At 35.6% G+C, this 15,180-nt stretch overlaps 1 protein-coding gene across 1 annotated transcript in view; it reads left to right on the top strand.

Annotated features, from left to right (window-relative positions):
* LOC122801191 (multiple epidermal growth factor-like domains protein 6) overlaps nucleotides 1-3,987 on the top strand; it is a gene marked incomplete at its 5' end in the record, with an annotated part of 1,094,182 nt that extends 1,090,195 nt beyond the window's left edge. The window contains one exon of the mRNA XM_044070750.1: nucleotides 506-3,987. Within this exon, the coding sequence (XP_043926685.1) occupies nucleotides 506-588 (83 nt within the window). The remainder of the gene's footprint in view (nucleotides 1-505) is intronic.
* Between the last annotated feature and the right edge of the window lie 11,193 nt (nucleotides 3,988-15,180).

Here is a 15,180-nt window from a genome sequence, read left to right as displayed (position 1 = left end):
GCCTATTCTGTTCAGCCTTCATTCCTAAATCAGAGAACAGTGTAGCACTAATAGAATTGGAGTAGCCTTAATTATCTGAAGTTAGCAGCAAGAAAGAATGAAAAAGGATCATCGTATGTGAGATACATCTCTTTACCATGTCATGTTTTCTTATTTCCTATTGAGAATCCAGTAACTCTCCATATATATCTCTGTGCAAGCAGTCTAGAATATGATACACAAATATTGTATTTTAGCTAGCAAAGCTAACAGTACAGGTATGAATTTCCAACTGAATAACTGCTGAGTCATAAGGTAGTATATAACAAATTTCTTAAAGTAATATGGAATACTCTGAAGTAAGGTAAAGACCATTGACTGACACAACAGATGCCTGTCTAAATCTGGAGTAGGTTTATAAATGAAGAACAATTACACAAATGTGATATTTTCTACTACCATATAAGGATAAACATGTGGTCTGTACATTTGCATTGTACTTTGTAACTGTGTTTTCTTTTTACAGGTGGTCTTCCTCAACTTTCGTCACAAGACAACAGTACCCAGCTAGAAGGAGAACATTCTATTTATTCACCTTTACATTCTTAAGCAAGTGCAGCTTGATTTGACATTAATTTATTGTTATACACAGACGCTGTTTTGTTGCCAGATGTGGAGCTTATATTCCGTGTACTACAGACTGAACCAAGACATGTTCCCGCTCCTGAAGGATTGCAACCCAGGTCTACAAGATTGATATATTCATGAAGTTATGTTTCCAAGCAACTCTTATTCCTTTGCTATGCTTCATGGGAGGACATTTGCAGATTTATGCATACCTCCTTTTTGATGCGCAGAGGACTAAGGCAGTGTGACTGTCATATATGCCAGATTCAGTAGCCCACATGCAATATGAGGAACATTTCCAAAGAGTGACTTGTACATATTATATCAGTGGTAAGCTATACATGTGCCTTTGAAGTGTGAAGAACAATTCAGAAAATAAATTCATTACTTTTAGTATAGGCACTACATGGCTCACTCATGTTTTGGAAGGAAGTGTGACATAGTATGCATCATTTTCTTTAGAGATGCGATTGTTTTCTATGCCTTTTTTTCTCATTAAAGATTCCTGCCATTATTTTTTCCTCATTAACATTACCTGATATGTCTGACTATGTCAGCATAATTGAATCAAGATGAACATTGAAGAAAATAAAAAAAAAAATTACATTTTTCCGGATGAATCATGGATGATGATGGCCATTCGGATAAAAAAAAAATTTAGCTATCAGACATATGATCTGATTTGATTTGTCTTTGAGTCTACTATGAATGTTTGCTTATAACTTTTGTTCTGGATTATTGTTATATACAGTAAAATGTTGTTTAATAATCTTCCTGCTGTTAAGAAATCATACTCATAGTTTCATACATTTGTCATGAAACACTTCAGATCATGTGCTGTTATTGAAGTGTATCTTTCTTAACAAAGATGCTGTTTAAAACATTTGATAACATACTATAAGTTCTTTCAAATGTAGCTGCACAAAGTATGTTTTAATGTGCGCCTCATTTTAGTGAACATGAAGTTATTGATTGAAAATTGGGTCTCATAATTAGGGATCGGAGAACCTATGTCTACAATGAACTGCCCTTTGATGATCATGTAGCCACGGTTGTAAGGAAGTCCTTTTTCATTGCATAGCTTATATCTAGTATTCCACTGTAGTCTGCAATCTTTCGGCCAAATATTGAATATAAAGCCTCTTTCAATATATACCTGTCAAAACATATGTCACAACTGGAATGAGCACACTGCTTTCTCAGTAAAATAATCAAGGGCCTGATTCAGAGGTTCATAAATTAGTACTAGGCTAACTCCTCTTGTGGGGCATTTTAAGCCTAGCCAATTATCCCATGTGCGAATCAAACCCTTCACCTTGTGTCTGTAAGGTAAATGCCTTAGCCATTATGTCAACATCCCACAAAATTTCCATTTTCCCATTTCCTTAGATTCATGTTTTCATAAATTCATAGCTAACTAAAGGGCTAGCTTTCTTAATAGGCCACTGTGAACCTAACCAATTTTAATTCCCATAGGTAAGAATCAAACTCTGTATCTTGTGTCTGTCAACCACCTTAACCATTACACCAACCCTCAATCATAAAAGCTGTGCAGACCACTTCAAAGTCTTGACCCTCTTCTTAGTATCATACAGGGTACTAAGAGAAGACCTCTGCCTCATGTATAGAATCTCAACAGACACTATTCTGTCAGACATATTACATGTTGACAAATCCAATGTTATCATAAGCATGCACTCAAGGAATCTCAGCAACTTTTGCAAAGTAAATTGAGCACATTAGAGGGACAGTTTGCATCACAGAGAATACCTCTTCCATGGGACCTTCTTCCACTCTACATAAAGCAAAGTACTTCTCATACTCTGTTCAAATGTAATTTGGATGAATGGATGGGTAACTGCAAATACACCCCAGTTTAACACTCATGTTCCCAATAGATAGGGGATACTGTTTCAATATGTCCTTGTGCAGCTCTTCTTTGGGTTAATTATATGCAAACTATAAGGGCTAAAACTGCCATGGGATCAATATCCTAGTAAGTACCTATGAACTTGTAAGTATTTAAAATATATGTACAGCTAAATGTAGAGAATAATTGCAGTTTACTTCATCAGCATAAACATTTGAGGGGTATTTTCTCAATGGTAAAGTGTTACCATTATTATCACTTTTTTTAATTTTAGTTTATTTTAATCCTTTTAATAAACTGCTTCCTGGCTATGTCCCTGAAAATAGGCCATTAACCCAGCAGAACTAACCAAGTCAAAAAACAAGTTAAACTATCATTGTAAAGAATCTGTATAGTTGGAAAACAAAATGGATTTAAAAAAATGTACTGATTTTACAGTTTTAGATTGTTAATTGTAAATGTTTTATTATGAATGGAATACTAACAAAGAATCTTCTTAAAGCAATCTAAGGAAACAAAGTATACATTGATTGTATGCTGTATAGCCAATGTATGAAAATGAGAACTCTGTTTTACAGCACACTTATGAAATAGATTTAATAGCAGGAAATATACATGGCTTAAAAGTATCTGTTATTTTATTATTCTCTGTTTTATTTCATGATAGAGATATTTGTCATTTGCAGGCTCACAAAGGTGATTTGATCTTTTATACTGGGAACTAATTTGTTGAAAGACAGTTTCACTGAATTTGCTCCCTGTGATGTGAAGCATCCCTGACTTTTGTGGTCAGGCACTGTAACCCTGACCCACTCAACTAATTACTTAAATATAACATCTTCACATCACAGTGCTTTTGTGAAGGGCAGCAAACTTGACAAAACTGTCTTTTGTTGAATGGGCTTCCAATTAGATGAACCACTCCCACACAAAGTTTGTACCAGTCAACATTGTCTAGAAAGCTGATTCCAGTATAATATTTTCTTATATCCTTTGATCATACCAGACTGTGGAATAAATGTTTTTCGTTTAACAGTCATCATCTAATTCATGTTTAATTTTATTTAGCAATTTTTAAGTGGTATCATATTCCTTATTTTTTATTTTATGGTTGTCATCTACTGTCTAGAACAGTTGCTGTATATCAAGGTATGTAATTTTAATTTTGTGGTACAGTCAATTCATGATTTGCTTACAAAGAAGCAAACTATATGCTAAATGTTTGCATGCCATATATATGAAACATTTACTTGAGTACTTCAAGGAAAAACAATAATATAGAAACTGGGAGAAAAAATGTACTTGGATAAAAATGATCCCTATGTGTTGAAGCAACTAATTTTTTTGAACATGTGTTCGAGGTGCTAAAATACCTGTTTAAATTTCAATATGATGGTGCTTTTATTTCTTTTTAAATTGCTTTTTTTCATTCTGCAAATATGACATACAGATACACTGTTATTCTTATGTTTCTTGAACTCACAGAAAATGACAAATAAAGCACACTGCATCAGTTCTGAGGGCAGGTATAGTTTTTCTTGCCATATTACATAGAATATGCTCATGTACATTTCAGTCAAAATCAAAAATAACTACTGCCTGCAAACTGAAACTAAACCACATCAGGTTTCTTCTGCTGAATAACAAAAAATAATACAATCTTTATGTTTTCATTGATAGAGGGTGCTGGATTTATCAAATCTTTTTAATCCAAATGTCAGCTGGCACAGTAAACAAGCTACTAACCATTGAATTTGGTATGCCTTTAAGTTGTTATTGGGTTAGGCACACAGTGGTAATGTTTTAGTTTAAACATATGTATAAAATAAAATGAAATACAGTTTCAGTTCAGTAATGCATTATCCCTGGGATACATCTATACAAAAGGGACACTGTCAAATTCTTTTGTATATTTACTACTCTTAATAATACTGTGTCCTACTTGAAAAAAAAAAAAAAAACTCCATAAACTTTCATGATAGTTTGTGATTTATTTGAGGCATTTATCAGCATTTATTGTATCATTAATCGTTAATGGCTCTTTGATGAATTAGGTAGCCAAGGTATAGAGGATGGAACACATCTGTCAATATATTTTTAAAAACAAATAAATCATAGAATTATAACTTGAGTTTTATGCTAACCCTCACCATTGCTAAAGATGGGATTAAAAATACATGTGTAGCATTTCAATACTTAACTAATAGCCTTGTTGCTAAGGGACTGGTGTTGGTGATTACTGAATGCGTGTTTAAGTGTTCTGCTCCTTTTACCTCAAGGAGGTTGTGAAGTGAGGAACTACAACCATCGTCATAATCAGTGGCAAGTATTGAATGGTATAAGGCCTTAACTATGAGTGGGTCATGCACAGTAAATATATTAGAGAAAGAGCATACTTGTGAATGCATGAAAAAACCTACTAATAACATTATATAACTACATTGCTTATTGCTTACACACACACACACACACACACACACACACACACACACACACACACACACACACACACACACATATATATATATATATATATGTATATCAAATAAAAGTGACAGAGATATATGAATGCTTGAAACATGATTGTTTGAAAGCCATATTTGCAAGGGAGTAAGCACCACCTCCACATGGGAGGGGTCTCTGTCACAACACCCCCACCCCACACTTAAATATACTTACTCCAGAACTGCACAACAGTGGAGACAGGAGGAAATCCCCAGTGCAGAGCATGGTAGTCTTTGCAAATCCAGGAATTCTATAAAGCCTACATCTCAATGATAGGACTTTCAAGTAAGTATAAAAAGTTAAGCACAAGTCAAATGACCACATCCATAAAACTATATATACATATATATATATATATATGTATGTGTGTGTGTGTGTGTGTGTGTGTGCAACCTACTAATCCAAACTTTATTAAGTAACCAACTCACTAACAAAATGTGTAATTAATTAACTAGCAAAATGATCTACCACCAGACATCTATCAGAATAAATATTAGTAAGTTATAAACTGAAAAAAGTGTTTCAGTTTATAAGTTACTAATATTTTTTCTGATAGATGTCTTGTGGTAGATCATTTGGATTAGTATGTTAGCCTTAATAAGCTGTTCTTATATTTATTTATTTATTTATTTACATTTGTTAACTGGGTAGTGTCCGACTGGGCCAGCAGCCCATTTTCAGTGGAGACCTGGGGAGAAAAGTTCCAGTGAATTAACAATTTAGTTTACAAAAAAAAGTATTAAAAAAAAAGTAGCCAAGGCAGGAGTAATTTACAACAGTACAATTAAGGATGCTACAGAAAAGAAACTAAAATCTGTGGAAACATAACACATATTGAAGAGAAACAACTGATTCTATTATATCATCAGGACTCTGTCAGAAATATAGTCAAATCAGTTCTAGGCTTAGGATTTTAGCTAAGGGAGAGAGGAGCGTACAATGTTGAGAAGGCATTTGCAAAGGAATTACCCAGGTGAAATACAGGGGCAGAGCCTGTTGCTGTTGAGATAATCTTTTAGGTTTTGTTTGAAGGAGGAGATGTTAGAATTTTCTTTGGATGTACTAAGGGAGTGCATTCCAGAGCTTGGCTATTTTATTGGAATAGAGGAAGGCACCATAATAGTTGTGAGCTTGGGTACTTTTTAGCAGAAGTCTATCAGAAGACCAAAGGGGTCTACTGTTTATGTAGGGTTGTACCAGACTTGAAAGTACAGGGCAGTTGCTGGGGTTGTGTATGACTTTGTGGGCAAAGGTAAGTTGGTTTATAGTTAACAGGTTGGGAAGTTACATCCAGTTGAGGTGCTGAAGAGAGGAGCAGTGATGAGTTTTGTGGGGATGATTGGCTGCAGACCTAGCTATTTTGTTGTAGCAGGATTCTAGCTTAAGATCAGCCTTGCAAAGGTTAGTGAAAATATGTGAGCAATAGAGGAGGGTAGATAGTAAGTGGGATCTTGCTGTGGCATGTCTAGCTTGGTGAGTGAGGTAAGATTTGGCCCTGTAGAGAGTGCCAAGTTTGGCATGGACTTTTTGATTGCTAGGGAGATATGTGTATCAAATTTTGAGCTATCATCTATTGTAACTCCTAGGAGTTTGGTCTGATTAATTGGTTCAGTTTTTGTTCCATTAGATGAGAAGATAGAAAGAGGTAAAGAGCTGGGCTTGGATGATTGTGAAAATCATTAACTTAGTCTTAGTTGGGTTTAGAATGAGTTGATGGTTGGAGAGGTATTCTTCTGTGTCCTGAAAAGAGTTTTGCATTTTGTGTTGAAGTTCTTGGGGGAAAGGGGCTGAATAGATAAGAGAGGAGTCACTGGTGTATTTGATGATAGTTGCAAGTGGGTGGCGGAGTTTAGGTTATTGGTAAATATGGTAAAGAGGAGGGGCCCACGTATTGATCCCTGGGGTACACCAGTGGATATAGGAAGTAGAAGAGAGAGATTGTTTTCCCATTTAGTAGCCTGTTGGCGGTTTGACAGATAGCTGTGAAACCAGGTAAGGAAAGCTGAATTGAGGTTGTATGTTGCAAGTTTGTTGAGTAACAGTTGGTGGGATACGGTGTCAAAGGATTTTGACATGTCCAGAAAATTTGCTGACACCAATTGTCCTTCATTTTTGAGGTGTCAAATAATATTGGTAAAGGTTATTAGTGCAGTGTTAGTACTATTGTTAGTGGCCAGATGATTAAGGAGCTGTTGGACACATTTTTTTTTTAGGATTTTAGCTAAGGGAGAGAGGATGGCAATTGGCCGGTAATTTGATATATCTCTAGAGGGACCACCCTTGTGAAGGGGAATGATATGAGAAATTTTTCAAATGTGAGGGACATACTTTTCCGAGACAGAGCAATTTATTAGGATGGAAATGGGATAGGCAATGAATGGAGTAGCTAATTTTAGGAATTCTTTGGGAAGTTAGTTAGCAGCAAGACAGCCAGGTTTTAGTTTACTTATGAGTTTTTTTATGTACATAGTTTGAATGGGTTTGAGGGAGAAAGAGTTAGTGTTCTCAGTGGTGGGGGGGCAGTAATAGGGAGGTATTGTTTGTTATCAAGGAGGGTGGTGATAGAGTTTATAAAGTGAGAGTTGAACTGAGAGGCTAGGGGCTCAGAGGTATTACAAGTGGAGGGGGCAGGGGTGGAGGTTTTACCAGGGTTAAGTAGGTAGTTGATATTTTGCCAGAACCTTTGTGGGTTGTTCAGGTATTTTTGTTGTGTGGTTTGAAACTAAGTTTTTTTTTTTATCAATGATGATTTTTTTCTTATCTTGGTTTCTTAATTGCCAAAATAAAGTGAAGTCAGCTGTGTTGTTGGTGGTATGATACAGTGACCGGGCTTTATCACTTTGTTTGATTAGAGACTTAGTGTCATTAGATAGCCATGGTGATTGTCTGGCTTTGGGGTGAATTTTCCTGGTGGGGTGAGATTATTTAAGATTTTCAAGGAATTTATTGCTGAAGTATGCTACTGCAAGGTCTTGTTGTAGGTTTTTTAATGGTTACCAGTCATCACAACATTGAAGTAGTTGATTAAATATATCAGGGGAGAAGTTTTTCTTGCTTTAGGTGTATTTGAAAAGTATGTAGGTTTGGGTTTGAATTCTTTTTCTTATTAAGAATGTTGGGGCACTCACTTTGAGTGGCAGGTGTTTTTTAGAATGTTTGTCAGTGCGGGTGGGGCAGTTAATAGTTTGGGTGAAGGTGTATAGATTAATGAAGTTTGTGGGACAGTTAGAGGAGCAGGAGAGCCAGTCAAGGTTGAAGTCACCTAGGATGATAGTTTCTTGGCTGAAAAAGGAAGCAGACCAAGAGAGGAGGGATTCAATGCTGGGAAGGTTGTTACCAGGAGGCAAGTAGGTGGCTATAATATTGATGGCTTTGTGAGGATTGAGTTGCAGGCGTGTGACTAGTATTTCTGCACTGGTGATGACTGGGGAAGTACAGTTTAGTTTTTACACTTTAAGACAGTCTTTGAACATAATTGCTACACCACCACCTCATTTGTTTAGTCTATTTTGTCTTATAATGTTGTAATGATTACTTGTTATTACAGAGTCTTTGATGTGGGCTTTAACCAGGTTTCAGTTATGATGACAATATCTGGAGGGTAGGTAGCCAAGGTAGCATGAAATTCAGTTATTTTGTTTACAAAGCTTCTAAGACTGAAATTGGTTATTAGTAGATGTGAGTTAGAGGTTATGGGGAGTGAAGTGCATAGAGATGAGCTGGTGGGAGTTTGGGTAGTTGTAGCAGAGGTGGGGTTTGGAAGATTGTGGTGATTGTGTGGGATGTTACTGTTAGGGCCAAGGGTGGGATGAATATCTGCCTATAGTTTAATTTGTGTTATGGAGTGTAATAGTAAATATTTAAGTTTGGCCAGGATTTGGTAATACCTGTAAGTGGAGGGACAAGGGATGGAAGAGTGTAAATATTTGAAGTGGAAGAGGAGAGTTTAGCTGTGGTAGTATAGATGAGGGCTGATTTGGCTATAAGGCTTGAGTGGAAGCTGAGTGGCTGTGACTGTATGTGTTCGGGAGTGATAGTGTTGGATATGAAAGTTATGGAGGTCAGTGGCATTATATGCAAGGTAGAGAAGGGATAAAAGTAATGTGAGGTAGTGTAAGGAGCACCATTGTGGGAGGAGCAAATAGAAAAGGGAAGTGGAGTAGAGTAGAGTAATTGAGGAGGGATCAGTTTATAGCTGATGGTAAATAGGGCAGTAAAAAGTGTGTAGTTTGGTAGGGATGGAAAAAAAACAGCAGATGATGTGGATGCTATCCTATTATATAATTTAATGGATATTTTAGTGGTTTTGCTAAGAGCAATCAAAGCATTAAACTCATTCCTTTAAGCAAGTCCCCCTTCCCATTTAACACCATAGAGTTGATTCCTTTTTATATAAATGTAATGCATTTCATTTAAAAATTCTAATATCTCATTGTTTATGTGTATTTTTGCCATATTCACTTTCTGTGTGAATAAATGTATACTTTTTTATTTTTGTGTGAACATAAATTGGAAATTTATTTAGTATGTAGTGTTTCAGTTGCCTTTATATCATGTATATAATGGACATTTTAGTGGATGATATAATATATATTTTAATTTGTCTCTAGCTTTTTAGTTTCAGTTCTTAGGTTGCACAGTCTCAGTTTACACTATGGTATTAAGGGGAAGGCGAACTTGGTTAAAGGAATGAGTTTAATGGTTTTATTGCTCTTAACAGAACCACCCTTTATAACCACTCCATTGCTCCAAATAACTTGATTATATATAAATAATGAATGTATTTAATGCTTTTCATTATACTCAAATAGGATTGCTTGTTTCTGTGTTTCAATAAATATTTCATTTTTAATGCAACTGTGGACTACCTACTATTTTATTATTTTGTAGTACATATTTTAAAGTGTGATTTTTATTAGTGAACTAGGTGCATAACATATTTCAAGGAGTGAACTTCACACTCTCCACACTGTGAAGCTTCTGTTTAGTGTGTGTGTGTGTGTGTGCGTGTGTGTGTGTGTGTGTGTGTGTGTGTGTGTGTGTGTGTAATACATATATGTATAAATACTTGCATAATAACATTCTTCCAGCAGCTAGTCAGTAAACAGCAAAGTCATCACACCAAAGTAAATCTGAGAATTTTTAAAAATATAAAATGGATGGAAAGCAATTATATATATGAGTGTTTAGTGATGGTTAACACATCCATTACCAATAATATGCCATGGAGTTAAATTATTTTCCTTACTTGATGCAAATACGAGTTTTATTACTTTCTTGTTTTCTTCATTGTACAAAGATGTCATTTTTGCCTTCCATCTGGCCTGGATCATGCCTGAAAGGGGTCTGTTGATCAATACATTTACCTAGTTAGCAAAGGTATGCATGTATCAATGCAGTGAAAATATGCTCAAATAATGCTTATTTAAACAAACTCCTTAAGGAGTGCATTTCATGCGAACATGTACCGAGGGGTCTGAGACTAACAAAATTCCCCAATAATGTATTAGAAGGATCTGAAATGTTTAATGAAATTGTGAATATTTTAAATGAGAGTGGGCTAGCAATTATGCAGGTCATTGTCTTAGATAATAAAAAATGCCTGGACATTTTACATAATGAAATTATGGAATTGAACCAACATATTCAGCAAAATCTGTTATTTTCTATACGTAAATATAAAAATAAGTATTTGTGCACTTTTCAGGATGTAGATTTGGCTGTAGAAAAGAATAAGAAAAGAAAAAATATCCAAATTAGAGAGGGATGAAAAAGAATACCAAGAAAGGAATGCATATTCTATGTTTTTACCTAAGGCTAAGGGTAAATCTTTCAATAAAAAGGGAGGCAATTATATGGAGGCTTATGGAAATGTCAATAGTAAGGAGGGTGAATCTAGTCATGGAAGGGTCCCTTTAGAGAAACCCCCTCCAAGGAAATCCCCAAGTATTCAGAACTTAAAAACTCATCCTTCTTATGCCCATGTGCCTCACAATTGGCGACCCAAAAATTACAACAGGGAACAGGGGAACAGAGTGAGGGTTACCTAATGGAGGATTACATGAATGAATGAATCATTCAATCAAGATTTAATTTGGAAGGAGGGTTGTATACATATTCATGACAATTTTCATGTTTTCAGTTATAGTGACATGGCATTAAATGTTTCCCATTTTAAACTTTTTCAGAAGGGGTTCACCTTTATCCCTGCTAGAAAGGGAAATTTATCAGAAATCTTAATAGATATAAAGATGTTTACCAGAATGTTGAATTTGGAAGAACTATTAACAGAGTCATCCCCCATGCCTTCTGTTACCAAGCTAAATAAAAAAGTACTTTTCATCCACCTCTTCACCCTGTATTAAATTATTTTGGAACCTTGGTGGAGAATGAGGTAACAAACTTTTTTAAAACTAAGAGATGGTACAAAGGTAATTTGACTCAATAGGAAAGGAATATGTTACAGGATTTGAGTGAAAGTTGTGACTTAAAGATTATGAAATGTGATAAGGGGGGTGGGGTAGTTATAATGGAACAATGGAACTACACCGGTAAAATGTTAGACATATTGAAAATAAATGGAAGATATTCCCATAAAAAGATTGAGGCTGCATATAGGAAGATAGATTTTATTTTGGAGAATAATTTTTTACAGGGGGCAATAGACCAACAATTATAATCTATTAGTAAATTACATTTTGGACTATTCATTGGAGTGGCTTGTTGTTACCATAGACTGGGATGCGTCCTTTATTGGCTCCAAGTGCTGCGGTACTGTGTGTTTTGCTATATTGGAGTGCTTATTTAAACAAGCCATTTTCCAAGGCAGTTGTGATTTTTTAGATTACTTTTTATATAAATGTAATTCATTTCATTTAAAATTTCTAATATCTTACTATTTATGTGCACTTTTACCATATTCACTTTCTGTGCATGAACAAAGGTGTAATCTTTTAAAAAAAAATTTGTGTGAACATAAAGTGGAAATTTATTTCATATGTAGTGTTTCAATAGCCTTGTTACTGTTTATATCATGTAATACCACCCCTGAACTGAAAATAGTACTAATTTGAAGAATTTAAGATTTATATTAAGAAAACATACCCACATATGAAAATCGATACATAAGATGTGGAAGGAGTAAAGATACACAAATTGATAAATTGTGTGCAGATTCTAAAATTTATTCTCAGACACAACAAATTATAGATATATTTACAAAATCTTATACAAAACAGTTTGGCTCCACAAAAGGGGTGATAAGTTATCTTAGTGACATCCAGGTAACCCCAGATACTGGAATCAAATTAGATTATATTGAAAAAGAACTGTGCAAACTGGATCCAAACAAAACACAGGGAGGAGACGGAATAAGTAACAATTATTTAAGAAAACTTAAGCATGAACTTACACTGCCATTACATCTGTTATTCACTAGGTCATATAAATATGGGGAGATTCCTCAAGATTGGAGACATGCACTTATTAAACCTGTCTTTAAGGGAAAGGGGAGTAGGACAAACCCAGAATCATATAGACCCTTAAGTCTACTTTCATGTTGTGGAAAAATAATGGAGAAGGTAATACTGGATAAGTTATTGTCAGAAGTGGATAGGTTGGGACTTGAAACCATATATCAGCATGCATATGTTGAAAATAGATCTATTACCACCTCTAACATGATGTTCTATAACAATATAATAACAGCTATGAATGAAAAATTGTGCTGTGATGTGCTTTATATTGATTTAACTTCAGCATTTGTCAGGGTCATGCACAAAACACTGATCAATAAATTAGTACAACCAGGTATTGATGTACTGTTGATAAGATGGACAGCTGCATGGCTTACAAATAGGACATGGCAAGTATCACACACCAAATGGACAGGTGAAATCCTTGGTTACAGTCAAGGTGTCCCACAGGGCTCTGTACTAGGCCCTTACTTGTTTAGATTGCATTTTTCAGACCTTACTTTTTCATCTGAGGTGTTCTACAGTCTATATGCTGACGACCTGAAATTGGGAAAACTGATTACAAGTGTTACAGATAAGGCATGTCTGCAAAATAATTTGACTAAATTGACCATTTGGGCACAGGATAATAATATGTTGATAAATACATCAAAAACTAAGCATATGAGATTTGGGAGACATAAACTGAAAGGTGAATATTTAATACAGCACACAGTGGTTGAAACTGTAGACTCATTTAAGGACCTGGGTATATGGGTAGATTCAGCTATGAGTTTTTCTAATCATATCAACCAATTGGATAATGATAGTTATAGAACTATAGGTTGTATAAAAAATGTATAAAGTCTAGGAAATCAAACGTAATGAAGTCATTGTTTGTTAGTTACATTAGACCTAAACTTGAGTATGGAATAACAATATGAAAGCCCTATAGGAAAACAAGCATGAATAAACTGGAAAGAGTACAGCAGAAATATACTAAGAGCATCCATTGATGTGAAAATCTAAGTTATTATGAAAGACTAAAATATCTGAACTTGTACAGTGCCTCTTAGAGATATTTAAGAGGAGATCTTATTCAGGTATATAAGGCATTTAGGGACAACTACCTCTGGGAATGTTTGGGATTATCAAAAAGTACTAGAGAATCATCAGATAACCTATGTAGAAGATTCTATAAGAGTAAGAAGTGTACTAATTAGTTCTCTGACAGAGTAGCTGATGCTTGGAACAGGCTACCAAGTACTAGTTTAGATATTTTTAAAAACAGCCTGGACATTTATTATGGGAACAAGTGTTTTGGCATATTGGCAAGCTAGAAGGGCTTTAATGCCCATGCTTGAAACATTTGTATGTATGTATGTATGCATGTATCAATGATTTTAGGAGTTACAAAGCAAATGAGCCATGAGGCCAGTTACACTTTATTCTGCCTTAGGCCTTAGGCCTCAGTTTTCAAGAGAGCCACGCCAGTTATACCAGGAGTGAATTTATTAAAACCCATGCAGTTGTCCAGCTCCTTTTTAAATGCAGACAGTGTGTCACACTGCTTAATGTAGAGAGGACATTTATTCCAGAAAAGAAGTAGGAGCTGGGTGACAAACCTGTCCTTATTGTTTATTGTATTTGTTCATTGGAGTAGACTTAGATCTCTGCCCTTAGTGCTTGCTGGACTGTTGGACTTGTTGAGGTATAAGAATGCTTGGACTACTGGATGCAATATAGCCCTCTAAGCTAGATGCAGATCATCCCTATGGAGTCTGCATGAAACAGAGTATATGGATAAAGCCTCCAGTCTTTCTTTGTAGTTCAGATATATTAGGCCCTAAACCCTTTTAGTTAAAATCCTCTAGAGTCCTTCTAATTGCTTGATATATTTGGTAAGGTGTATCTGAAATGGGCCATTATTTTAATGCAGAGTACAAGGAAGTGAGTACTTCCTTTCATGTGTAAGAAAAAAAAAAACTTTTGCCATAAGCTGTGCAAGGTAAAGGGATTTTCTAACCTTTGTTGCAATGTGATGGTCAAATGTAAGGGAGTTGTCTATTCAACTACCAATGTCTCTCATGATCTTTTTTTATTTTGAAGTGGTGTATCTATGCTGAGAGCCAGAGTCGGGGGGGGGGTGTCTTTACCAAACAGAACAATGAGCATGAGCCCATTTTTGTATACCAGCTTCTGGCAACTGCAAGCTGCTGCTAGAGTGCCCGTGTGTCAGAGCTTGCAATCATCTGCAAACTTTGCTAACCAATGATCCCCAGTCACTAAGTGGAGATCTGAAAAGTAGATGCCAAACAGAAACAACTCCCTGCACAGATCCCTGCAGAGCTCCACTGATCACCTTCATGCTTTCAGAGGATGTGCCTCCAAGTCTTACTATCTCTAAAGCAGTTTGGCTATCCAAATAACCACATACAGGTCAATTTGGAGTGCCTTCAAATTGTTTACTAAATTTGCATGTGGTATGGTATCAAATGCTTTGGCAAAGTCAAGGTGCACTATGTGGACAGCTTGTGCATAGTCTAAAGCCTGAGTAAATCTCTTAAATAAGTTTACAAGATTCTTTAGATAGGATTTACCCTTGACAAAGCTAAACTGCTTGGGGGGGGGGGTCAAGTCTCATAAGACTTTTGATATCATAGTTAATTAGGTCAGTTATGATACATTCAGTGGGCTTGCATATAAGACTCATTAGGCTGATGGGTCTGTAATTCCTGGGGTCTA

Source organism: Protopterus annectens, chromosome 4.part1 (genome assembly GCF_019279795.1).
Source record: "Protopterus annectens isolate FY-2018-M chromosome 4.part1, PAN1.0, whole genome shotgun sequence".
In the NCBI taxonomy this organism is placed as follows: domain Eukaryota; kingdom Metazoa; phylum Chordata; order Ceratodontiformes; family Protopteridae; genus Protopterus; species Protopterus annectens.
The sequence above is the reverse complement of the archived record's forward strand: the minus strand, read 5'-3'. Positions and strand labels throughout refer to the sequence as shown.